Source organism: Brachypodium distachyon, chromosome 3, assembly GCF_000005505.3.
Source record: "Brachypodium distachyon strain Bd21 chromosome 3, Brachypodium_distachyon_v3.0, whole genome shotgun sequence".
Taxonomy (NCBI): Eukaryota; Viridiplantae; Streptophyta; class Magnoliopsida; order Poales; family Poaceae; genus Brachypodium; species Brachypodium distachyon.
In genome coordinates this window covers 34,248,934-34,274,973 of record NC_016133.3, presented here as the reverse complement: position 1 = coordinate 34,274,973, position 26,040 = coordinate 34,248,934, and the positions used below count along the sequence as shown (strand labels likewise).

At 44.7% G+C, this 26,040-nt stretch overlaps 1 protein-coding gene across 1 annotated transcript; it reads right to left on the bottom strand.

The window, feature by feature from the left end:
* Window positions 1–20,425: 20,425 nt before the first annotated feature.
* LOC100832345 lies at window positions 20,426–23,873 on the bottom strand. The gene is made up of 6 exons (XM_003571968.4): window positions 23,393–23,873; window positions 23,095–23,171; window positions 22,951–22,993; window positions 22,351–22,510; window positions 21,131–21,404; window positions 20,426–20,896 (listed from the first exon to the last, which is right to left on the bottom strand). The coding sequence occupies exons 1-6, from the start codon at window positions 23,544–23,546 to the stop codon at window positions 20,603–20,605; spliced, it is 1,002 nt and encodes a 333-aa protein (XP_003572016.3). The 5' UTR covers window positions 23,547–23,873; the 3' UTR covers window positions 20,426–20,602.
* Between the last annotated feature and the right edge of the window lie 2,167 nt (window positions 23,874–26,040).

Genomic DNA, 26,040 nt, shown 5'->3' with positions numbered 1-26,040 from the left:
CCTGGCGTGCAGGACACAACTATATGCCCTTCGTCGGGACAAAGCTGCGGTTCTCCGTGGTGAAATATTTCTTGTGGGAAACAGCGACTGCTGCGGATGTATGGTCTCTGCATTTCGTCGCTCGCTGTCGCCTTTTTAAAGATCTAGGGTTTCTTAGCGCTGCCGCGTCGGAGAGGGTAGGGAGGGAGGAAGGGCTTATTGTGTTGCTGGTTGGGGATTGACAGAAAGTTGCCTTGGCTTGAAGGACTGTATTGTTTGAGTTTATAATACGTATTCATGATGGTGACTCTTTTTGGTTTGACATTTCGATGTGTACTATTAGATATTGTTTTTCCTGTGGTCCTGCGTTTTTTATTTATTTTTATTTTTATTTTTTTGGAAATCATTGAGTTCTTCGTTTGAGTATTGTCGTTTGCTGGTTTGGCGTAGCCGGGCCTATGAAGGTTCTTGGGCCGTTTACAGTAGCCCAGTATATGAGAATGGATTGCGTTGGGTGAGGTGGCACCAAGCATGAGATCATTTCTCTCTCTTTTTTTAAAAAACATTACGTGTTTTGTTAACAAAATTTGTGAGACCATCGTTGCTGTTTACTTCAACGGTTCGATAGGTGGCATGTTGTTTTAATTTTGTGTTGCGCAAGTTGTAGCAGATCCCGCGTATTCCGGCACCTTTTTTTTGGCTTGTTTGTTATTTCCTTGAGTTGGCGGTAGCTGCGTGTAATGCTCAACAGGTGGGCCGAGCCTGTGGCGCCTTTTTGAGGAGGCGTTACTGTATGTTCTGGTTGTTCGTGATGGGGCGAGGCCGACGGACTGTGTTGGGCTGGATTTAGCAGGTGTTGGGCCCATTTGGGTGTTCTAGAATATTCACTACATTTGGACGACGGATTGACCGAGGCTATAAGAAGAGGGTATTGATGGTCTCACTTTTCACCGCTGCCTTTGTTCTTACCAATGTGTCTCTCCTCTCTTTCAGTCCACCTCACTCTTCTTTGGCTTGGATCATGGCATCACAGGGAAAAGGAGATGCAGTGCGTGCTGACTTGGGCATCACCGATGGCGTGGTGATGCCCGGGTACTCGTGGCCGGCGCAATCCAGTGAGACTATGCTGCGCTACGTGCGATCTGTCCAGGATGCCATTGCCATGCAGGCGAGATTCCAGACGGATGATCATGCTCCAAATGCCTTGGTATTGTTTTGTTAGCTTTTTTTGGTTTTTCTTTTGTGACCTTAGATCCCTGCATGCTTTGTTTTTGCTGGAATAGATCTGTTTGGGTTTACTACGGGTATTTATTTTGAGCATTCTTTTGACTACTGGAGGTAGTTGTACATGTCTTTTGTGATTTCTTTTTAGTGATCTTGGTTTGCATGGTATGTTGTGGATTGAAGGATGCGTGCTTCTGCGCTTTTTTTAACTACATGGAAGGTCTTACTCCTAATTTGTGTTTTTTGCGGTGAGGTTGATGATGTACGTCTATTGTCATTTGTTTGTTCGCTCCTATTGGCAATCTGTGTTTTATTTTACAGATCTTTAGAATGTATGTATATATGGGTTACTTTTGAGAATGCGGCATGAGTTTGTGTTTTTTTTAGTAAGCTTTGCAGGGTGTTGCTCCTGAGGTTTTAAAGTTACTGCCGAACTAGCCGAATCTATGCTTTGACTAGAGTAACTGCTACTATTGATACTATAGGATGTGCATGGCTGGCTGTTCCTGCTTGACATGTTGATGCTTGTTTAGGGGTTTCTATTCTTGTTTTGTTAGCTAGAAATGTAGCTGGCCTCATATCTCCGTTTTTATACTGGCGATATCTGTGCACGTGTGTTTGTTTCTTATTTGTATTTATTTCTTCTGCTCAATGGGCGGAAATATGCATGTTTCAAGAGGTGGTTGGCGTTGCATGCGTGTTCTCGCTGCATTTTTATCTATTCTCTTGAGTTTGACATGGGATCCTTGCTTTTTTGTCCTCTTTTTTTTTTAGGTATTTCGTGTTTCTAGGATTCAGGCGGCGCGCCAACTGATAGATCATTTACGTTTGGTTTTGTTTGCTGAGGGCATGGTGCGTCAGCATGACGACACAATCAGAGCATGGTTTAAGGTACAGCTGCCTTCGTCTGGAGTGCATGCAGAATTTACTGTAAAAGAGATTTGGGGCGATTCTGTGCCAGATAGTGCCGCTGCAGAGGAAAGCTTGGGCGAGAGGGTTATTCAGTGCTTCACATCGAGGGTTCCACTCGTGGTTGATGACATTAATCTTAGGTATTTCGATAGCTTGAAGTTTTTTTACAGCTCTCTGAAGATGCAATTTGACCAGCTTCTGGAGGATAACTAGATGTTGCGTGAGCAGAACAGTGTTCTGTTGCAGGCGAACAATACTTTTGTTCAGCGCTTGTGCCGTATCTGCTGTCAGTTCAATGCTGTGCTTCCCTTCTCGGCTGGCTCGCCTGCGCTTGTTGGTGTGTCTCTTCCACCTGGCGTGATTCAGCTCACTGGCCACACGCCTCCAGGCGATGAGCAAGAGGAGCTGGCTGAAACGCTTCTGCGTCTCCTGTTTGGTTACGCCGAAGGCAACTGAGTGTTGTAAGTTCATATATATTTACGTAGCTAGATTTGTTGGGATTGACAGATACTGAGTAGAATTTGTTTTTTGTTTGTTTCTTTTTGTTTGATTTATGCAGGTCAAGGCCAATAACGTCGTCTGGTGAAAAAAGCTTTGGTGTTAGCCTGGAAACCATGTGTGCTGGGCGTGGAAGTATCGGTTATTTCATAGCTGATGTGGCTGTCAGCGTGTGTTTTGTGTGCCGTGTAGTTTGTTAGTTCGTAAGTTGCGAGTCAGTGGCGTTAAACTGTCCTGTCATATGCAATCTATGCTTAGTGTCGCAGATGCAGAGTTTGGTTCTTGCTAAGGTGCGAACGGTCCAAAAGTGGCCTTTCTAGGCCTGCAGTGTCCTCAGTAATTGTTGTTTTATGAGTAGATCTATGTGTACAGATTTCCGTATCGTTGCTATATCTTTGTTGCAGTGTGTGATATATCGTCTTGTCACGGCTTGTGTCTCCGTCATTTCTGTGGTGTAGCAAGGTAATCAATTGATGTGCTCTTGTCTTACTGAGGGCGGTTGCTTAACGTAGTAGGCATGAACGCGACTGCAGGTCTTGTCCGGTCAGCGGCGAACTCTCAGGGTGCGACTGACATGACTTCCTTTTGCCAGCATGTAGCTATAGGCGGTAGCCAGTGTAGGGTCGGTTGAGGGTATGTCCTTTCTAACTCAACACGTGTATTGTTGCATGCCATGCAGTTCACACGTGGCGGTTCATTCTCTTCGATACTTCACTGGCATTCCTGCGTATATATATAGAGATTCTCTATTGATTGATTGGTTCTGCGCGTAGTTAAGTAAAGCATTTTCAAGGCTGCGTTGGCTCCGTAAATTAGCAAGGAGATTTTCGCATTAGTTCGCCGGCCTTGGTTACAGAGTTTGTGCGTAATTATTTCCCGTGGTATCTGCGTTTAGCTGTAAGATGTCTATGGGTGTTTTTGTGTAGGTGCACGTATTATAGCAATGGGATCGTCGTTGGTTCAAGAACACAGCTATGAACTTTGCATAAATGAGATAGACGAGGAAGACGAGCGTAATGGTTTTGCTATTGGCCCACCTCCGAAACCTCTTGGTAAGAACATTTAATGGTGCTGTATTGTGTCCTTTTTCACACATGTATACACATCAGGGGAATTAATCTATGAGCGAGTGTCTATTATTTATTGGTAACCAATATTTTTTATGTGTGTGTACAGGACAGATTAGGACAATTAAAATTAGTCGTAAACTACTTTTGGAAGAGCTTCTGAGCAAATTAGGAGCGCCCGTGCCGACGTACGATGTGAGTTGTCGAGGTTTTGGTTTCTATGCGATGTTGAAGACTACCGTGCACAATGACCGAGAGAGCTTGGAGCCCATAGATATATGGATATGTAGTGATGGTCCATTTTGCACTGCATATGATGCTGAGGAGGACGCAGCTCGCAGAACGATCAACTGTCTTAGGAGAAAATTAGAACTTGAAGTGGATGACGTAAACTGGGCAGACAAATACATGTATCACTGCGGCAGGTTTAATTGCGCGAGGGAATTACGCAACATAACGGAGGAAAATGCAAGTCTCAGAGAAGTTGTCATGCGTCTGCGTCAAGACTGGAAGGCTACACTGGGTGAGCTAAATATAGTTCACGATATGGCATATGCTGTGTGTTGTACCGCTTTTGATGTCTATTCCGCGATCACGGATTCAGCCATGTTGGAGGTCCTGGGCAATGTCACGGATTTAGAACAACAGATTAGCAGAGTATTAACGGAAGCAACGAGTGCTTTCAATGATGTATCTTTTAGTTATGAATAGTGTAGTATAAACGTGGTTACACGATGTTATAGTTATTTGGTTACTCTAATTTCCCCAAATGATCTCTCTCGGGTTAATAAAGGGATAATGTGCTTGAATAATGGTGAGTTTTTCGAGGACAATACCTTGCGGAGGTATCGTGTCTATGTGTCCCTTCAGAACGCGCTTGATGTGTGATGGCATGAGACATGTATTTCTTACCTTTTTTTTTCCATTACGCTGACGTATGCAACGCGCGTGGATGATACGTCTTATACGTGTGCAGCAAGAAACAACGTCATCTTCGCGTTAGTGGTTAAGATCTTGTGATCGTATTTTTCGTGTTCCACCCTCTCGCACTGATCCGTGTCAGTGGGGAACAAATAGAATTATATATGCAATCGGTTTTTACGATTTAACGAATACCAGGTGAGCAAATAGAATCGTTTTATCATTATTTTTGTGATCCACCTTTTCGCACTGATCGGTGTCAGTGAGGGGTAAATAGAATCATGGGATGATCATTGTTTACTTTATGCTTAAGAAGAATGAGATGATGCAATGTGGGGTAATATTTTATTGGAAAAGAGACAGCACATTACGTGCTTCGCATAAAAATGCTAGGTTTGTGCTATTAAGTCTAACACGACTAAAACTGTGAGCAAAAGGGCTGACTGAGTAGAAACTGCGAAAAGCATACTCTCTCGGCAGGTTTTACGAGAGACGTTTGGTGTATACCTGTAAATTGAGGTGTTTACTGAAAACAGTTTAAGTTGCCACTACTTCGTTGCGCATGAGGTTTCAGAGGTTGTCAGTGCATTTAACCTCTGATAAATCGAGAACTCATACAAAGGTTGTATGGTATACGCACACGTTTAAAAAAAATGTAAACAACTCCAAATAGAATGTTCATGATTACAACAAAGAAATTGACGGTGCATTCTAAAGCTTCCACTTGAGGTTTTATATTGTCTGATAATTTTAACGTGTTATTTATGGTTTTCTTACCTCCCGACGAATGGGTCGAAATAGAGTTTAGTAAAGCATCATGTTTTTTTGTGTGAGGAAATGACTGATTAACGCGGCTCGATTTTAGAAAATGTGATGAGGTCACAGCTGTGTGCAAAATTGAGCTAATAGAGATGCAACTTTACGCATGAAGGAAAGAACGTGTAAAGCCACACGATTATTCAGAATTCTTTAATGTGTGTCGCGACTTAGGCGTTATCTACATATGGGAGTTTTGAGCGTTACATATTTTTTTTGGTTGTTTTATTGTGAATACGATGTTAACGTCTTAGCTATATTTTTTTTCCACCCTCATGTTTAAGTGGTGTTTGTGGGATGGTTCGAGTGCAATAGTTGTTTTTATGCAGTTCAGGCAAACACGTTATGTGTTGGGCTTTGTTTGGTTAATCTTCGTGGTTGCTACCTAGCCCGTTTAATTGTTTGTGCGGCAACTGGTGCGCTTGGGCCCTAATTCCCCATTTCGTCCGTCTCGGCCCATGCGCTTGCCGCCTGCCGAAGGCACCTTCAAAGGTATAGTGGTCGTCGAGGCTGGCCCACACATGCACCGACTAAGAGAACCGACGATACCTGTCAAGCAACGCGTACGTGCCGATAGTCTAGCCCCATATGTGTGTACATGCTGGACACGTGGCAAGCAGATTTGCTGAACTCTCGCTCTATAAATGCCACGTTAGGTGTTCATTCTATAGTTGCCTTACATCACAACTCACGCAATCCCACTCTGCAAGAAACAGACTCTACTATCTGGCGATGGAAGCTCGCATTCCCACTCCGCATGTCCCGTCCGTTCCAGCTGCGCAGGTTTGTCGCTTGCATTTTCTACGTGATGTAGTGTTAGGCTACTTTTTACGATTAGTGTGTATACTTAACAAGTTCGCTATTTCATACGGGAATGTGCCCTTGCCGTCATACGCGAGACTTCTCGCGTCAGCTGTCCAGGATCCGTCTCGACACCCAGGTAGCGGCGTGATGGCGCCGCCCCCGCCGCCTCCACCTGGCCCCAGTATATGGAGGCCGCCGTCCCAGGCGATGCACATGCAGCCGCCGTCCGTTGGCCTGAATAGTGGTGGTCTCCCTCCGCAGGTTCTGTCCCACAGTCACGCGACCTCCGTTCTCGCTGGTGCGCCGACCCTCCCGCCACGTGGGACGGATGTGAAGCCGGCGGTCTATTCCGATGGGAGTACTGCTGATAACATCTGCTTTTTTTTGCCTGGGGTGGGGTTCCATGTCGTCCCTCTATTTTACATTTAAGTTAGCATTTTTTTGCTCATATGTAATTACGTTTCGTTGTGTCTTTATATTGGCCTAATATCTGTCTGTATAATGTAATGATAGAAAAGTGCATGTATAAAAATACGAGAAAAGGTATATACGTTAAGCGACGAATGGATGGGGGTGTCTTCAAAATATTATTTACGTCTGAAGTAAGTAGGCGCAAGTCGTTTTGTCGATACATACTTTAACTTCTTTTTACTGCAATAATCAACGAAAGATTTTCCTTTTCCGTAGAGGTGTGTTGCGCGTACATTCACGATGGGGCAAACAACATGTAAGAGTGAGAATTGTTAGCCATTTATGTGAAGTAAACATACTTGCTAAAACTAACCTTTATTTGCTACTGGTGTTATTTAGACTCGACTTATGCTGGTTGTTATGTAGATTGCATAAAAAAAATTGTCAGTATATTTAAATGAGATTCTTAAGTTGCGTTTTAAATGACATAGCCATGTGTGAAGTTCTAAAATAAAAATGCACGGTTCATCGATGTCATGTAAGTGTTATATAATTACTAAGAGGAGGATTAGAATCTGCCTATAAGAATTATGAAAATAAGGCTGATAAGCTTCCGTTATTTTTTAAACATCTCACTTTCTTTTCTTTTTCTTTTTTTTTGTTGTTGTCGCAGATATAGGATGAATGTTTCTTTTTAAGAATAAATCAGTTTCCATATACCAGTTAAAAACTGGGTAATTTTACTTGTATATTTATGTCTAGCAACTGTCCGAATAAACACCTACAAAAAATCTTCTAATGCATTGTTGTTTGTACTACCTAATTTTTTAAAACGCTTTTAATTAGGCTGAGCGCGAGGTTTACATTCCACGGCTAGTGGTGCTGCAACAGATCTCGAGTGCTCTTCAACTGCCGATTGAATCAATACGTACTTTCCAAGAGAGCCCAACGCAGTACAGGACGTGTATCAAGATGGCCGTGCCACCCGACAATTTCTCGCTATGGCCTGTGACGCAGCAGTTCTTCGGTGACGCTACTGCTACGCAGTACACGTCCACCGAGAGTGCCGCTGCTAGCGCCATCAAGTTCTTGCGCACTGAGAAGAACATAAAAATAAACGATATCAATTATGAACCAAGAATTCAGGCCGAAAATAGAAACGCCGCGTTGGAGTCTTTCCAGCAGCTGCATCAGGAGGCGCTCGCGAGAGGCACAACATACGTCAACATCATGACCGAACGCTACGTCGACGTCATAGCTCAGAAAAAGTACATATGCCTCAACTCGTCGGGTCTGCTATCCATCAATCACAAGAGGATCGTCGGCCCCGACGGTGCAGAAGACAAGATTCCTGTCTGCAGTGGCGCAAGACTAGCCGGAACACGCAAGCAGAAACTCTCGGCGTCGCTCGTGAGGCTCTTCCGCCACGGTTATGCGACTGACCATGTTCTCGCTGACCAGGTATTTAGCGATTTTTCCATAGTATTTCTCTTCACTGTCATTACTGCGACTCATTATGGTGCTTTCTACAGGGGTTTCAGCCCACCGGCGTGACGTGTAACATGTCGTGGGGCAGAGTTTGCCACCGAAGGGGCCACAGGAAGATCGTGCCAGTAGTAGTATTGATGCTCGTGTGTGGTAGGAGGTGTGTCCTTAGCTATGATATATATAATAATGTGTAGGGTCTGGTTGTCTCATCAGCGTATAAAAAGTGTGATCGCAGCTACATGAACAGCATAAACAGGGGCGTATTTTACCTAGGTCCCATGTAGTAATGCTGTGACCCCCTTATAAAGATAGTTCTGTGGTGTTGTATTAGGTGTCTGATACAAAAATGTCCTATATGTGTATCGCGTCCTTGTCTAGGTTACAAATAATGTACGTCTATGTGTGTTTTAATATGTTGAACGCAATGAAATATTATCTATGTATTGTATTGTACTTGTGTATTGTTGTCCTTATATGAATCGTTTTCTATGGTCTTTAAAAAAAGAGAACGAACATAGTTGATAACTCTTCGGTACATGCTAACTGTGATAAATGCGGAAGGTAACTATTCTGTCTGAAATCACGACTTCTTACGTGTAATTATCACGCGTATCATCTATGGGCAGCACACTGAACAAGCGCATTGTTGCGGAGGGTACGTACGACAGTTTGAATAAACGGCGTTCTTTTCGTCAACACTTAAGACAGGTTAAAGGCACACAAAGAGGAAAACATTCAGCTACAGACATGACCCATACGTGAAAGTGAGTACAAAAACTTAAAAAAAAAGAAAGCAAACAACTACTCGGCGAGGTTACGCCAAACATGTCTCGCGCTGTGCCATCTTATTCTTCCTGATCTAACAAGGCAGAGGCTAAATTTACAGTTTCTTCATCCACTGTTGCTTGAATCCGTGATCCCATCTCACGAACAGCATGCATGACACCCGTAGGTTCCATCGAAACTTCGATGGAGTTAGTGCTATTCGTTCCAATTGAACAAATACCATCGCATCTATCTTTGAAAGATTGCATTCTATCCAATGTGCGACCCCATCCTTTTTCAAGAACGGAAAGCTTGCGAAGGGTCTCACGGTGAATACGTAGCATGGCATCCATGCACATGCGTCTCATCACAAAATTTCGACGACATTTGGTGAAACGAGCTCGGTTGATGTCGTTAAAACAGACACCGTGTTCAACCCTAAGTATCTGAATCATACGGCGCGCGGCCTTTTCTTCTGCATCTTGGATGTCAGAAGCAAGACGCCCATGTGCTGTGAGAACCCGGTGGCAACCCTCATGGCAACTTAAGCGGGCGTCTATTTACACGGTGCTCGTGAAACCATTCTCGCAGTAGTTCGTAGAATAAATTGGAGCCCAAAGTCCTAGCTGACAGGGGAAAAGGTGCCCGATCTTCGAGAAGATAGCTATCGATTTTTGGGTGGATGTCAACGTTGACGAACCGGCTACAAACGTGCGAGACGTTGCGCCTTAGCGATCGCTACATCAACTTCCGAGGTTATTGACCACGCCGGAGCTAGATCAACCTGATCACGAAGGATCAATCCCTGCATGCAACCGAAAAACAAGCAAAAATTATAGATGCAATCAAGATATTGTGAATAAAGGTGAAGCTTTATAGATGGGATTCTGCAAGCGCGTAGTACAGAAGGTCGATTTGACACTTGTGCCTATGGCGAAGAGTAGCAAATAGCTAAGTCTTAAACTAAACAAAATCCAAGTCCAAACGAAGACCTAACGGGGTATATATGGAGGACTAGAGGGGTATGCGGCCAGCCTTGGGAAAGAAGGCCGAAACCCACTCTAGGTTGGTTTCCTTCACCTATACGGACTCTAAAAGTCCAACCCATGTATGTGGACGAAAATTACATGGGTCTAGCCCAAACTTAAAAGGTGACGCAGCACCATATAATTATGTGGACGAAAATATGAAGGGAAAAGCTCTATATTTCGCCCACGTCTTCATCTCTCATTATGGTGGCTTCAACGTTTTGAAATCTCCCGTTGCGGCGTCATCTTCAATCCTCACACGCTTGTTGCCTTCATCTCCATGCGTGATCATGCTCCAATGCTTGTCCCTCTCATCCATGCTAGGTCCATCATTCTTAAGTGTGACAAACACATCTGATTTAGGCAGCATCATATTCTCATGTATGTGAAGAATCGTTCCAAGAAACGAAAATACCTGATAATTAAGTTGGCGTGCGCGAGCTCTTGTGATAGGTCCTTGTAATGTAACTGTAGGTGCTGCGGGTGTATCAACATGTGGGATGTCCTCATCATCCTCCCCTTCTTGAAATGAAGTCGTCCCTGACGCAATGTCATCTTCTTCTCCCAAATATGGCTTCAAATCTGCAATGTTAAATGTCGGACTTACCGTACCAAAATCTGCAGGAAGCTCAAGTTTATATGCATTATCATTAATTCGTTTTAACACCTTAAAAGGACCAGCAGCCCGTGGCTCAATTTTGATTTGCAAATCGGGAAAACGATCTTTGCGCAAGTGCAACCAAACAAGATCGCCAACATCAAACACAACATGCTTTCGGCCCTTATCTCCAACAGTTTTTAACTTAGCATTCATGTGTTTTATATTTTCCTTAGTAGTAGCATGCAACTTCAAGATTAATTCAGCAAGTTGTGAAGCATCCAAATTATTTTGCATCGAAGATGGTAAAGGCAATAAATCAACAGGTGCACGAGGAACAAAACCATACACAATCTCAAAAGGGCACATCTTAGTGGTAGAATGCAGCGAACGATTATAAGCAAATTCAATATGAGGTAAACATTCTTCCCACAATCTTAAATTCTTCTTTAAAACAGCCCTCAACATAGTAGACAATGTTCTATTGACCACTTCGGTTTGTCCATCAGTTTGGGGATGACATGTAGTACTAAACAACAATTTAGTCCCTAACTTAGCCCATAAACATCTCCAGAAGTGACTAAGAAACTTGGTATCACGATCTGAAACAATAGTATTTGGCACGCCATGCAAACGAACAATTTCACGAAAGAACAAATCAGCAACATGTGCAGCAGCATCACTCTTGTGACAAAGAATAAAATGTGCCATCTTTGAAAATTTATCCACAACAACAAAAATACTATCCCTCCCCTTCTGTGTACGAAGCAAGCCTAAAACAAAGTCCATCGAAATATCCTCCCAAGGAACACTAGGAACAGGAAGAGGCATATATAAACAATGTGGATTAAGGCGTGACTTAGCTTTTTGACATGTCGTGCAGCGAGCAACGAATCTCTCCACATCCCTACGCATCCGCGGCCAAAAGAAGTGTGTAGCAAGTATATCCTCCGTTTTCTTCACACCAAAGTGGCCCATTAAACCTCCTCCATGCGCCTCCTGCAACAACAAAAGACGAATGGAACTATCCGGAATACATATTTTGTTAGCACGGAACACAAATCCATCATGGAGGACGAATTTGTTCCAAGTTTTCCCTTCTTTACAATTCTGCAATACATCTTTAAAATCAACATCATGCCCATATTGTTGTTTGATAGTTTCCAATCCAAAAATGCGAAAATCAAGCTGAGATAACATGGTATAACGGCGTGACAAAGCATCAGCAATAACATTATCTTTACTCTTTTTCTGTTTAATAACATAAGGACAAGATTCAATAAATTCAACCCATTTTGCATGACGCTTATTCAACTTAGTTTGACTACGAATGTGCTTCAAAGATTCATGATCAGAATGTATAACAAATTTTTTAGGCCATAAATAATGTTGCCAAGTTTCTATGTCCGAACCAGCGCATACAACTCTTTATCATAAGTAGAATAATTCAGACTTGGCCCACTTAGTTTTTCACTAAAATATGCAACAGGTTTACCCTCTTGTAACAATACACCTCCCAATCCAATACCACTAGCATCACATTCAAGTTCAAATGTCTTATTGAAATTAGGAAGTTGTAACAAAGGAGCATGAGTTAACCTGTCTTTTCGCAACATGAAAGCGTCTTGTCGTGCATCACCCCAAATAAAGGGAACATCTTCCTTTGTAAGCTCGTTCAGCGGTGCAGCAATGGATTCGAAATCTTTGACAAAGCGCCTATAGAACCCCGCGAGTCCAAGAAAACTCCACACTTGTGTGACCGTTTTTGGTGGAGGCCAACTCGAAAATGGCCTCAATCTTGGCGGGATCAACTTCAATGTCCTGCACTGTCACAACAAAGCCAAGAAAAGCAACTCGATCGGTGCAGAAGGTGCACTTCTCGAGATTACTAAACAAACGTGCATCGCGTAAAGCATTAAAAACAGCACACAAATGATCCAAATGTTCCTCTAACGATGTGCTATAAATAAGAATATCATCGAAGTATACCACCACAAAACGCCCAATAAAAGTACGTAAAACTTCATTCATTAATCGCATGAATGTACTGGGAGCATTAGTTAAACCAAAAGGCATTACTAACCACTCATATAAACCGAACTTTGTTTTAAATGTTGTTTTCCATTCATCTCCTAACTTCATACAAATCTGGTGGTAACCACTACGCAAGTCAACTTTAGAGAATATGGTTGAGCCACTCAATTCATCTAGCATATCATCTAATCGTGGTATAGGATGACGGTAACGAATGGTAATATTATTGATAGCGCGACAATCAGTACACATGCGCGATGAACCATCTTTCTTTGGAACCAAAATAATAGGTACAGCACAAGGGCTAAGAGACTCACGAATGTGACCTTTGTCGAGTAGTGCTTGAATTTGGCGTTGAATCTCTTTGGTTTCCTCCAGGTTGGTACGATATGGCGCACGGTTGGGCAGCGATGCTCCAGGAATTAAGTCAATTTGATGCTCGATTCCGCGAATAGGTGGCAGTCTCGGAGGTACGTCTTGTGGAAAAACATCCACAAACTCCTGCAAAATGTTAGCAACAGCGGGTGGCAAAGAGGGAGGCATCTCCTCGAATGAAAACAGGACCTCTGTGCAAACAATAGCATAACATGTGGTAGTACTCACATCAATTTCAGAAACATCAGATTTGCTAGCAAGCAAGCAAGTACTATTCAAACGAATTTCATTAGCATGTTTAGGTGCAGATTTGGAAGTACTTTTAGAAGGCATAAGGTCCTTAGCAACCATCTGATTTTCACTCAGTTTTTTCTCCTCATTATGTGCTCTACTAGCTCTAGCTGGATCATCTTTTAAAATACTTTCAAGAGACATAGGGAGTTGCACAATTGGCTGATCATTATGAACAAGAGAGTATTGGTTTGTGCTACCATGGTGTACAGAATTTGTGTCAAATTGCCATAGTCTACCAAGTAAAAGAGCACATGCTTGCATAGGTACAACATCACACTCAACATAATCAGCATATGCGGCAATAGTAAAATGCACACGAGCAGTATGTGTTACCTTAACTTTGCCGCTGTTGTTAAACCATTGAATGTGGTACGGACGAGGGTGGGGTCGTGTCATTAGAGAAAGCTTCTCCACCATCTCCATACTCGCCAAATTGTTACAGCTCCCACCATCAATAATAATGCGAACACATCAATCTTTTACCACACCCTTGGTATGGAACAAATTATGGCGTTGATTTGGTTCGGCCTTCGTCACTTGTGCACTCAAAACTCACTGTGCAATTAAGCTTGGGTATTTCTCAGCATCTTCGGCAGCCATAAAGTGGGAATCGTGCTCCTTGTTTGCTGCAGCGCATTGCTCCTCATGTGCAAGAAGAGCTAAAGTGTCCTCATCATAATCACTGGCGGAATCATAACCACCGTCCTCAAGAGCGATCATCACACGAGCGGAGGGGCAGTCACGCCCAAAGTGGCCAAGCCCGCTGCATTTGCGGCATTGAATCTGGCTGGTTTTGCCCGTAGACGCCATGGATGAAGAAGAACTTGGTGCGGGTCCAGCGGAGGCGCGCTTGGCGGCAACAGGAGGCGATGTAGTAGCTGTAGCTCGCGTGGGTGTGGGCATGGAAGTGGATGGTGCAGCAGCCCGTGACGACAAAGGCGATGTTCTCCAAGAATTAGAACGCCCTGTAGAAAAGTTAGTTCGGGTCGCCTCTCTCCGATCCTGCACTTCACATTCAGCATTGCAAGTAAGGTGGAACAAACGGGTTATAGTATGGTATGACTTATATCGAAGAATGTTCTGAATCTCCTTATTTAACCCGCCGAAAAATCATGCAAGTAAAGCTTCATTATCTTCCACTATGCCACAACGCATCAAACCAGTTTGTAATTCTTGATAGTACTCTTCTACAGAATTTTTGCCCTGATCTAAACGTGTTAATTTGTTGAGCAAAGTACGCTGATATGATGGTGGGACAAAACGAGTTCGCATGGCTTGTTTCAAAGCATCCCATGTAGTGACTGGATTAGCATAATTAACACGACAATATTCAGTCCACCAGATGGAAGCAAAACTAGTGAACTCACAAGTAGCAGCACTAACACGTCTATCCTCTGGATAATTTAAGCATGTAAAACGTTGTTGTACTTCTAATTCCCATGAAAGGTATGCATCAGGATTATATCGACCATCAAACATGGGTATATTCAATTTTAATTTCACAACATGGTCATCATCACGTACCAGCGGCACATGCGGGCGTGTGTGGCGAATGTAGGGGCATGGACGACCACGCGGCTGTTGTAGAACTTCCCCTCGTCCTCTCGCTCGCCCTCGGACTCGCCATCCCCGTAAGACTCCTCATGTTGCTCCTCACGAGCAGTAGCAGCTGAGGTTTGACCTCGGTGAACGGGAACACGCTGTGCCCGCCCAGCGAATGCGTGGAGAGGGGGATCCCGAGTCGCGGTTGGTTGTGGCAAGCGCGCCATCAACTCCCGGAATTTGGCGTTGAGCTTGTTGGTGAAAGATGTTTCGAGGCCCTCAAGGTGTTCCATCGTATCATTAAAGCGTTTGTCGACGTCCTACATGTGATCGTCCAAAAGCTTGGTGAAATTCGCCTGTACTTCGGCGCTTGTCGGTTCTGAAGTCTCCTCCCCACCTGTCATGATTAGTATTCAAAAAGCACAGCAATATGGGTGTATATGCTTCGGCCAAGTGGTGGAGAACGCGTAATCTGTCAAGCAAACCAAGATTCTTACCCGTTCTTACCCTGCAGTAGGTGGTGACTAGCAACCATTGTGATTAAACCTCAGGAAGATTGAATAAAGCGATTGCCAGGCGGTGTCAATGCACTGTGTAGGAGTATGTGGAGCTCTGGGTGGCTGTATCCTAATATCTGTAGCAAAAATTCAAAACAGTAATGCCACAAGTTGAATAATAGCTCAACGACGGTACCGTGATGGCCCTAAGCTATACCGTGCTAGAGACGCGAGCCTAGAACACCTGGGAGTCACGCCGCGACACCAAAAGCAATAGGTACAGTGCTGGGAAATGGACAGATATATACGAAAACTCACTATGATGGAACGTGTCTCAAAACGAGAAGCAAGGTCTAAAACCTAGATAGCCTCGAAAAAATTTGTGGTCAAAAACTGAAACTGCAAAAAGCTGCTCAGGAAAGCATGCAGACGTCTCAAAATTTCCGCTATGATGGCGGATAGCTAAAACGATCCCGAAAGTATGAAAACAGTGTATGCTAATAAAAATTTCGGAGAGGGTTCCAGACTCTTTTTTTTTTACTCCCCTCCTCTTTCCTTGTGGCCGAAACTTTCCGGACTTATATCAACTTACAGATCGGATCGGAATCTCTTCGTATGGGAAGCAAACTCTAAAAAGAAAAAGAAAATAAACCTGATTTGATACGGTATGTGAAATCGACAACGATACGGATATGGATATGGTGGCGGAATTGGTGGTGGCAGAAGATGGTAAGTGGAACCGAAATTGATACGGTTATGGATATGTGGTGGCGGAATTGGTGGTGGCGGAAGATGGTAAGTGGAACCGAAATTGATACGGATAGGGATATGTGGTGGCGTGGAAGATCAGCGAGCGAGGCGAGGCGGCGTGACGGCGGCGTGACGGCTATGAACAGAACTCGAAACTCTAAAGGTCTAGACTCTAAAACCAGCACTCGACACGACGATGCAGACTAAAATTCAACAATGCACATACTGAAAGAAAAGATGCAAAGGCTCGAAATTGTTTGTAGGACAAGATCTAACCCTAATTTATTTTTTTCGCTTTTTCATGGACTGTAGGAATAAATCAGATGCAACTAAGCTAGGAAAGCAATAAGATCTCATCGAGAAACCTGAAATCTGATACCACTTGATAGGGGGAAAGGTGCCCGATCTTGATGGGTTCGTTGCATAGGAAACAAAAATTTTCCTACGAGAAGTGCGGAAGAAACCCAAGAATATATATACTAGATGTATGTAACGAGAGGGATCATGAACACCATACCCTCGTAGACCGCTAAGCGTTACGATCACGAGATCGTTGTTGGTGTAGTGGAACTTTCAATGAGATCAATCTCAGTGCCGAACGGACAGCACCTCCTTGGTATCCACACGTTCAGCTTCACGTTATCTCCTCCTTCCTCGATCCAGCAAGCGAGAGGGAGAGGTAGACGAGATCCCGGCAGCACGACGGCGTGGTGACTATGGTGAATATTCTCACGGGCAGGGCTACGCCGTGCGCGTGAGAAGAGGAGGAGAGGAGGGCTCAGGGGAGAGAGATCCAACTGAAAGCTTGGGGTGTCTCTCTCCCTTGCCCCCCCTTCTATTTATATAGGGGTAGAGGAGGCGTGGCCGGCCAGGACTATCCCGCGGCCAGGACTCTCCGGCGGCCAGGACTCTCATGCGGCCAGGACTCTCCCGCGGCCAGGACTCTCCTCCTGGCCGCATGGGCCCTGTGGGCTAGCCCCTCAGCCCATTAAGGCCAGGGTGCTCCCTCACAGGCCCATTTAGCCCAGGGATAGGTGGGCCTCAAGGTGGATCCCTCCGGATCCCTCCGGAACCTTCTAGAAGCTTCCCGGTCAAAACCGGGAAATATTCCAAACTTTCCAGAACCCTGAAAACAACTTTCCATATATAAATCTTTATCTCCGGAACATTCCGGAGCTCCTCGTTGCGTCTAGGATCCCATCCAAGACTCCGAATCATAATTCGATATCATCATCATTTATCTCATCTAACCCAAGCAACATGAAACGTTAAGTGTGTGACCCTACGGGTTCGAGAACATGTGGACATGATCAAATATCAATAACCAATAGCGGGACCTGGATGTCCATAATAGTTCCCACATATTCCACGAAGATCTCATCGGTTGAACCACTATGTCGAGGATTCAATTAATCCAGTATCCAATTCTCTTTGTCTCGCGATATATTACTTGCCCGAGATTTGATCGTCGGTATCGCCATACCTAGTTTAATCTCGTTACCGGCAAGTTCTCTTTACTCGTTCCGTAATATAATACCCCCGCAACTAAACACATTAGTCACATGCTTGCAAGCTCATTAGGATGTTATATTACCGAGAGGGCCCAGAGATATCTCTCCGTCACAAGGAGTGACAAATCCCAGTCTTGATCCATACAACCCAACAAGCACCTTCTGGGATACTTGAAAAACACCTTTATGATCACCCAGTTACGAGATGACGGTTGATGCCCACAAAGTATTCTTCCGGTACTAGGGAGTGGCATGATCTCATGGTCTAAAGAAATAATACTTGACATAATAAAACATAAGCAACTTAAACTTAAGTGACACGATCAAAAGCTATGTTTAGGTTTGGGTCTGTCCATCACATCATTCTCCTAATGATATGACCTCGTTATTAAATGACAACACATGTCTATGGTTAGGAAACCTTAACCATCTTTAATCAACGAGCTAATCTAGTAGAGGCGTATTAGGGACACGGTATTTGTTTATTTATCCACACATGTATTTGAGTTTCCAATCAATACAATTATAGCATGGGCAATAAACATTTATCAAGAACAATGAAATATGATAATAACAAATTTATTATTGCCTCTAGGGCATATTTCCAACAGATCTTTCAATGAGAAGATAGCTATCGATTTTTGGGTGGATGTCAACGTTGACGAACCGGCTACAAACATGCGAGACGTTGCACCTTAGCGATCGCTACACCAACTTCCGAGGTTATTGACCACGAAGGATCAATCCCTGCATGCAACCGAAGAACAAGCAAGAATTATAGATGCAATCAAGATATTGCGAATAAAGGTGAAGCTTTATAGATGGGATTCTGCAAGCGCGTAGTACAGAAGGTCGATTTGACACTTGTGCCTATGGCGAAGAGTAGCAAATAGCTAAGTCTTAAACTAAACAAAATCCAAGTCTAAACGAAGACCTAACGGGGTATATATGGAGGACTAGAGGGGTATGCGGCCAGCCTTGGGAAAGAAGGCCGAAACCCACTCTAGGTTGGTTTCCTTCACCTATACGGACTCTAAAAGTCCAACCCATGTATGTGGACGAAAATTACATGGGTCTAGCCCAAACTTAAAAGGTGACGCAGCACCATATAATTATGTGGACGAAAATATGAAGGGAAAAGCTCTATATTTCGCCCACGTCTTCATCTCTCATTATGGTGGCTTCAACGTTTTGAAATCTCCCGTTGCGGCGTCATCTTCAATCCTCACACGCTTGTTGCCTTCATCTCCATGCGTGATCATGCTCCAATGCTTGTCCCTCTCATCCATGCTAGGTCCATCATCCTAAGTGTGACAAACACATCTGATTTAGGCAGCATCATATTCTCATGCATGTGAAGAATCGTTCCAAGAAACGAAAGTACCTGATAATTAAGTTGGCGTGCGCGAGCTCTTGTGATAGGTCCTTGTAATGTAACTGTAGGTGCTGCGGGTGTATCAACATGTAGGATGTCCTCATCACTAGCTGCTTAATCCCGCCACCGCTGCCCCAAGTAGCTCGCGCTCAGGCACGAGCATGAACCTTTGTCGACGACGTCGAGCACAATACACAATCCCACGCCACCCATGACTCTTCAGTTCTCTCTGGGTCTCTCTCCCGATCTCTCTTCTCTTCCGTCCCGTGATTCCCACCGCCGGTCATCCCTCCTCCATTATTTTCCCATTGGAAAAAAAACCGATGGGGCGGACATGAACAAAATTCCATCGCATTACCGTGGACGAACTTAGTCACTGGGATCAAGATGGGCAAGCATTACTGGCCCAACAAGTTTCGTCCATGTTGCCATCTTGATCACCCCTGTAGGGGCGGTGTTGGGAAATCTCCTCATGTGGGCTGTGAGGAGATATCATCTGTGGCCTTTTAGGCAGTCCAAACATGTGCAAGAGCCCACTACCCATTAGGCTTTTGACCTAAGGACATTTCGGACTTTGTACATGAGTGGATGAGGCTGTTTTACCTCTCACCCAGCAGCCACCAGCCCACCACTAGTGTGGACGAAAATTTCAGGATAACCTCCATAGCCTCCAAGAGAGAAGAAAAACCAAGAGAGTAGAGAAGAGGAAAATTGAAGGAAGATCTTGCATCAAGCAATGGGAGTCTTCTTCCCAAGGAAGTGAAGTTCAGATCCACCTCATTGTCTCCTTCAAGCTGAGTTCCACCATCCTTTGGTGAGATTGTTCCATCCCTAGATTTTGAGGACCAAATCTTGTTGTATAAGAGTCTCTAGTGTTGTCTAGAGAAGAACTTGTGTATCCCACATCTGAAATAGTGGAAGAAGATTTGGGTGGCTTCGGCCCGTGGTTCCCTTTCCTTTGAGAGGTTTTCCACATAAAAATCTGATGTTTATGTGTTGATGCTTGCTACCGCAGTTCACAGCCTCACACAAAAGGTCAGATGTGTTTGGGGTATGTTGTGAGGTCTCACACGAGAGCTCTGAAATGTCTGGGCATAGAGTGAGCAGTTACTCCGTATATGCTATTGCATATGTTTTCTTTCCGTGACGAGTACTCGATCCCACTTTGTTTCCGCTGCTAATTAGTTTCGGATTACCGTGATACTCACTGATCCCAAAACAGGCAGGGCACCTGTCGGTCGATACAGTGCTTGGCGTGACTACGTCAACTACAGACTGCCGAGTGGTATTGAAATCTCGCGCGACGCCGCTGGTGCCGTGACGGAAGAGGGGAGACTATCGAGCAGATTTTGCAGGAAAGACCCGCTAGTTCTCTCTTTCCTCCGGTCCCTGGAATCCAACATGGCATCCCCTGCCAGTCTTCCACTGCCTCACACCGGGCCCTGGAGCCCAGGGACAGGGTCCCAGGTAGCAGAGCACGCGCGCGGCTGCATGCCCGGCCGGCCGGCGCACGCATGCCGATCGAGACATCCAGTCGAGTCCAGTCGCCCGTGACAAAAATTTGCATCCCCAAACGTACGTCCAACCACACACGCGACGCGATTCCACATGCATGCATGCATAGCTAGGATTGATCGATCGACCCCATATGTGGAGCCAATTTCCTCGACTACCGCACTCTATGAAGCCGGGACATGCGCATGCAGCCGATGATCAGTTGTACAAGGACGACAAGGACAGGTCAAGGCAAACACACCCGCCGCGGCCGCGCCGGCGCCGGCCCGAGCAGCAGCCGCCGCCGCCACCCCTAACACTTGGCCTAAGGAAGCAGCTGCCCTGCTCACTGCTCCTCCTCATCAGGGGGCGCCCCGAGTCCAGGTCCAACGACAACGACAACGTCAGCTCGCCGTCGCCCCGCTCCTCCCCGTAGCAGCTCGCCGGCGCGGCAACATAACCGCGGCCGCCTTCTTCTTGTTGCACTGGTTCTTCGCAGCCGCTGATCTGCTCCTGCAAATTAAACGCAACCACGGACTTTTAATTTCGAAAGTGGACGCCATGGCACGTATAGAATTAAACTAAAACGCATGCATGCAGTGACCACCGGACACAAGCTAGAGAGGATCCCCCACAGGCGACGAGACTCGCTCGCCCGGCGTGCCACTTCCCAGACGCTTTTGCAGGGCCGGGTCGTGTTGTCAGTGAGGGGAGATGGATTGGGCATAATCCTCCGACGTACTGTACCTCGCAGGGGTCGTCACAATTAGCACGCGTTGGCGCCACGAGGCAAGCGAGCGTGCAGCTGGGAGGATCAGCTTGTTCGCCACCACCGCCTGCCGCAGCTGGTTCGCGCTGGAAGCAGTAGCCCGCTGCTGCGGCGGCAAGGCTGTACTGTCTGAGCAGCAGGCGGCCCCCGGCCCCGGGCGCGGCGTCCCTCTCGCTTATTCCTTGGAGCAACCTCTTCTGGGGCCTCGATGCCTCTGCTTCTTGTACGCTCCCCATCTGAGACTGAGATGGCCTGCACGGGGTAATTGTACCTCTTTTTTCCTTCAGTTTATGATATACTAGCACTAATGCAAACCTCTCTTAAATATAGGATGTCGTGACTTTGTATCCTAAGTCAAATTAATTTCTTAAGGTCAAATCGAATTTATGGAAAAATGTATCAACATCAACAATATCAAATAAATATACTATGAAAATATGTATCATGAAAATAGTTAATAAAACTTATTTAGAGTTGCAGATGTTGCTGGATTTATTATAAACCTGGCCAAACTTTTAAGAAATTTTGAAAAAATTAGAACATCTTATATTTAAGAACGGATGGAGTAATTGACTAATTATTAAGTATCGATGCACAATGAAAATGTCATATTTTAAAACTGAACCCTGACTCTGAGATAATAATTAAAGAAGAAGAAGAAATTATGGCTGAGTAACAACAAATTTGAATTCCAAATAGTGATGTTAGTTATGCATGTGTGCTAGTATTATCAGTTATGAAAATATGATTTGTTGTTTTCAAGGAGAGTAGTCATGATGATGTGACCAATGTAGCTAGGCTGGTCATCACCAAACACTTCACACAGCTAGCTGGATACTACACCGGAGTCTACCTGCAGTGTACAGTGATATGCTAGTCTCTGAAAGCTACCTCGCTTTCTACTTGTAGGCATGCAAACGCCGTGTAGCCAGCATATAGCATGTATCTTTAGGTATCCTAGGTAGGAATATTTGATGGAGCCCTCACACAGCATGCAAAAGGAATGCAAAGTTCCTGCAGTGTCAACACAGGTGTTGCTGTTCTCTTGTTTGTCCTTACTCATGTATTCATTCATTCATGTGACTGAGAGGGTGAAACTGTGAAAGGGAAGAATAATGGTTCCTTGATGTGACTGATGAGCCAGGGATATTGGCAAAACATGGATCAAAACAGAGGGAACGAGAGGAAAGGCAATGACCTTTTCAGTTGTGTATGGTGGAGCAGTACTGTATGCTTTGGAGAGTGGCGACTGCAATAGGGTCCATCACAGTACTCATGATGATGATGAACTTGCTGCATATCTGTCCAAACTTCCATGCCTCCTGAAAATGTGTGTTCCTGATCCATTCGCTGAATGCCTGCTCATCACAAGTTTGGTAAAACTGCTTAAGCTTTTGGCTCACTTCTGCATGCATGTAAGGAGAATAAAGTACGGCCTTAATTTTCTAGCATTTTCACCATTTATTAATTAGAAGCGTTTTCTTTAGCACACAAGGAATATGCCTGCAGGTGGTCATTGAAAAAGTGTGCCAGACTCGTGCACATGTTCAATGATATGAGCATGAGCCTAAAGATCTACTTGCACTTAGGAATTTATCTTGCATCGTAATGACGAATGGGGCTATCATTAGGTAAGAGTACAGTATCAGTTATCTAGGAGACACCGTCACAGAACTAACAAGTTCATAATACCTCTTATAAGCGAGATTTAAACTACATTATCTTGGAATCTGCAACTGTCAAAAAAAACTTTGAATCTTGCATGGAAAAGGATTTAACTTGTCGTATCAGTGCATACCTTGCATCATGTCAAGATCATTACCCCTCATATTCCTGTACATCTGTTTTCAGCGCACAAACACAGATCGAGCACATATTAGCTAAGAGCCCAAGACACAAAAATAGGACAGATCAATAAGCTCGATCGACAACATTCACAAACCTGTAGATGGCTCTTGACATGAGATATGGTGAGCCCTCCCACTCCCATCAGCTGCAAAACTCTCTTTGGCGTAGCCCCTGAATCATCCACACACATGCACATTGCAAAGACAATTAATTAATATACTTGTTAACAATGGCCATCCTGAAGATTTTCCTACTCGAGTATTTATATACTCTGAAATCTGAACTATCAAACAGAAGACATCAGAACACAAAAGGAACCATCAGAAGAGAAGAAAAACAAGCAGCTAGCAGCAGATAGATGAGGAGATGAAGGCGGCCGGTATAGTACTTACTGTGGTGGCCTCCGAGGCTGTGTATGGCATGGACGAAGCGGCGGTGGAGCTCAGGCGTCCACCTGAGGCGAGGCACCTTGGACCTGTTGTACTGCCTCACCCTATCCACCCTATCCCTCCCGGCCGCCATGGTCGTTCTACTCTCCATCGTCATCGACCTCTACCTCCCTCCCAAGAGACTAAGCAGCACTAGTATAGGTCAATTGTCTCCAGCTACCAGGCTAATCTGTAGCTAATTAAGCTTTCACGGTCTCACTCTCTAGTCTCTGCAAAGCTAGCTAGCTTTCACTTGCACACACGGGCCAGGGGACAAGGGACCAAACTTACACTATATGACGATCCATCAGCTTCATGCACCCGATCGAACACTCGACAAAGCAAGAGGGTGTTCTTCCATAAATAACCTGCGCATTTTGTTCCTTGCATGACAGAGAGAGATGTGAGTGAGTGTGTGAGAGAGTAAGAAAGAGGGGGGGAGCATGCAGAGGCAGGAAGAGACAAAAGGTAGGAGACAAAACAGCTGCTCAGGCGTCTTCAGATGTGATCATGCCATTTGCCGCAGGGCAGGGGGAGGGATAATTATGAGACCGGAGCAGAGGTGTTGACCCCAAGCCGGAAGACGACGCGAGGAAAGCGAAGCATGCATGCATGCTTAATTAAGTACGTACCTCCCTGCTGACACACACACACACACACCCCCCACCTGCATGCAGCATGCCCTGTCCTGCATTGCCACCTCCCCTGTGTCTGAAACACACTGCAGAATGTGTTGTTCTTACTTACAGGGGAGGGGATCATTAACATGACATCAATTTACTGACTAAAAACCTCAATTACACAAGATTCTTCCTTCATATACATACATCCATATATGCATGCAGAATTTATGACACGAAATCTTTCAAATGTAACTCGAGATTCTTTGAAGTGAGCATGTTCAGTTCAGTTCAGTCAAACGCAAGAATTATAAGTATATATACTCATCTTGTCACCCATATCATCCTGTTCCCATGTGGGTAGGAAAAACGTAGTACTAGGTGTCATCTCAATGGACGGCGAACAGTGGAGGTTTGGTTGGTTGCTTGTGAAAATTCCTTTTGCATGCCTGGCTGCTGGCTCTCGCTGCAGAATTCCACAGGCACCGCACCCGCCGCGGCGCGCTGTACAGTGCATCCGTGCCTGTGAAAAGATTGGGGCTTTTCAGCTTGAGTTATCAGAAAAGTTACTGCTGGGTTTTCATATGCATTATTATTGCGATTGTGTGTGTTTTTTTTATTCATGCATGATAGTTTAGCGCTAGCAAGAACATAGTACAGCAGGCACCGGCGAACGCTGCGTCGGATGCGGCTTGATTGATTGCAGCCTGTTGCACTCGCAGCATTCAATTTCGTCTCCAGTCTGGAAAGTGGGCACTTCAAGAATCACCGCCGGACACACAGCCCGTTCGAGCAGTTTGAGACCAGTTGATCAGTCGGTGCTACTGTTTTTCTTTTTCGATCTTTGCTACCAGGAAGTTGCATGAAGTTGTCTGATTTTTAAGTTAGAAATCAGTTGATTTGCTTGACCGTCCGATTTTAATCTAACAGCATCACGTGCGTGCGAGAGGGAGAAGTAAAGATGACATCTAGATCTTAATCTGATAGTTCTTGTATGTCGACTAAGATTTAAACTTTTTTTATAAAAATCAAGTGTCTAAATATGAGTGCAGCTATTTCTCAGTCGCCTGTTTTTTAAGAAAAAGCCTTAAATCTTAGTCAACGTATTTGAGCCATTGGATTAAGACCTCATGCTCATCTTCACTCTCTCGTCTTTCATGTGTTATCGTTGGATTAGATATGACGGGCAAACACGTAGACTAATTTCTAGTTAAAAAATAGGTGACTTCTCAATAACCAAATCTATAATGCTCCAGCATCTCTTCTGACAGCTCTTTGCGTTGGCCCCACAGACCAGCACATGTCTTTTCAGCACACTTTGTCTTCACTCATGCGCTCCCGGGGAAAATTTCCGGTCGGAAGACCATCCTTAAATTGCTCTCAGCCAAGCACGCCTAATTTTGAGATTTCTTTCAGATGGGATCTCGAAAAAGAAGGTATATATTGTTGATATGAGTATCCTATCAATCCTATTAAGCCAACACAAAATCGCTAAAATATAGCCACCTTCTTTCCTCTTGAGAAACAGTTGCCACCGTTGCGAGGAACTAATATTTGTTTTTAAGTCCACCCCTTGCCTTTCTTATTTCTTAGGCCTTATATATAGCGAAACGAGATGAAACAAAAAAAAACAAGGCCTGAATGTTGCTTTTCTACACCCATGTTTCGCAACATCTGTGAGAGCAGGTTACTAACTGCCCATGACAGCCATGGCAATACACATGCTCCATACGGGGGAAAAGAATCGGCTTTTTTCTTACGGTCCATGACATCTAATTGTTGCGTTTTCTACGATTGGCGTGGTTCATGTATAAACAGAGAGCAGCACTGGTTCGTACGTCTTAATCCCTCCATCCAAACCCAAACTTCCGTATACTCGTTTGATACACACACAATTTCTGAAGCCCCAGCCCCCAGGCCAGTAGTTCCTGACAGGGATATATAGACGGAGCCACCAGTATAGCAGCAGACCATGATGGCGTGCAGGGCAAA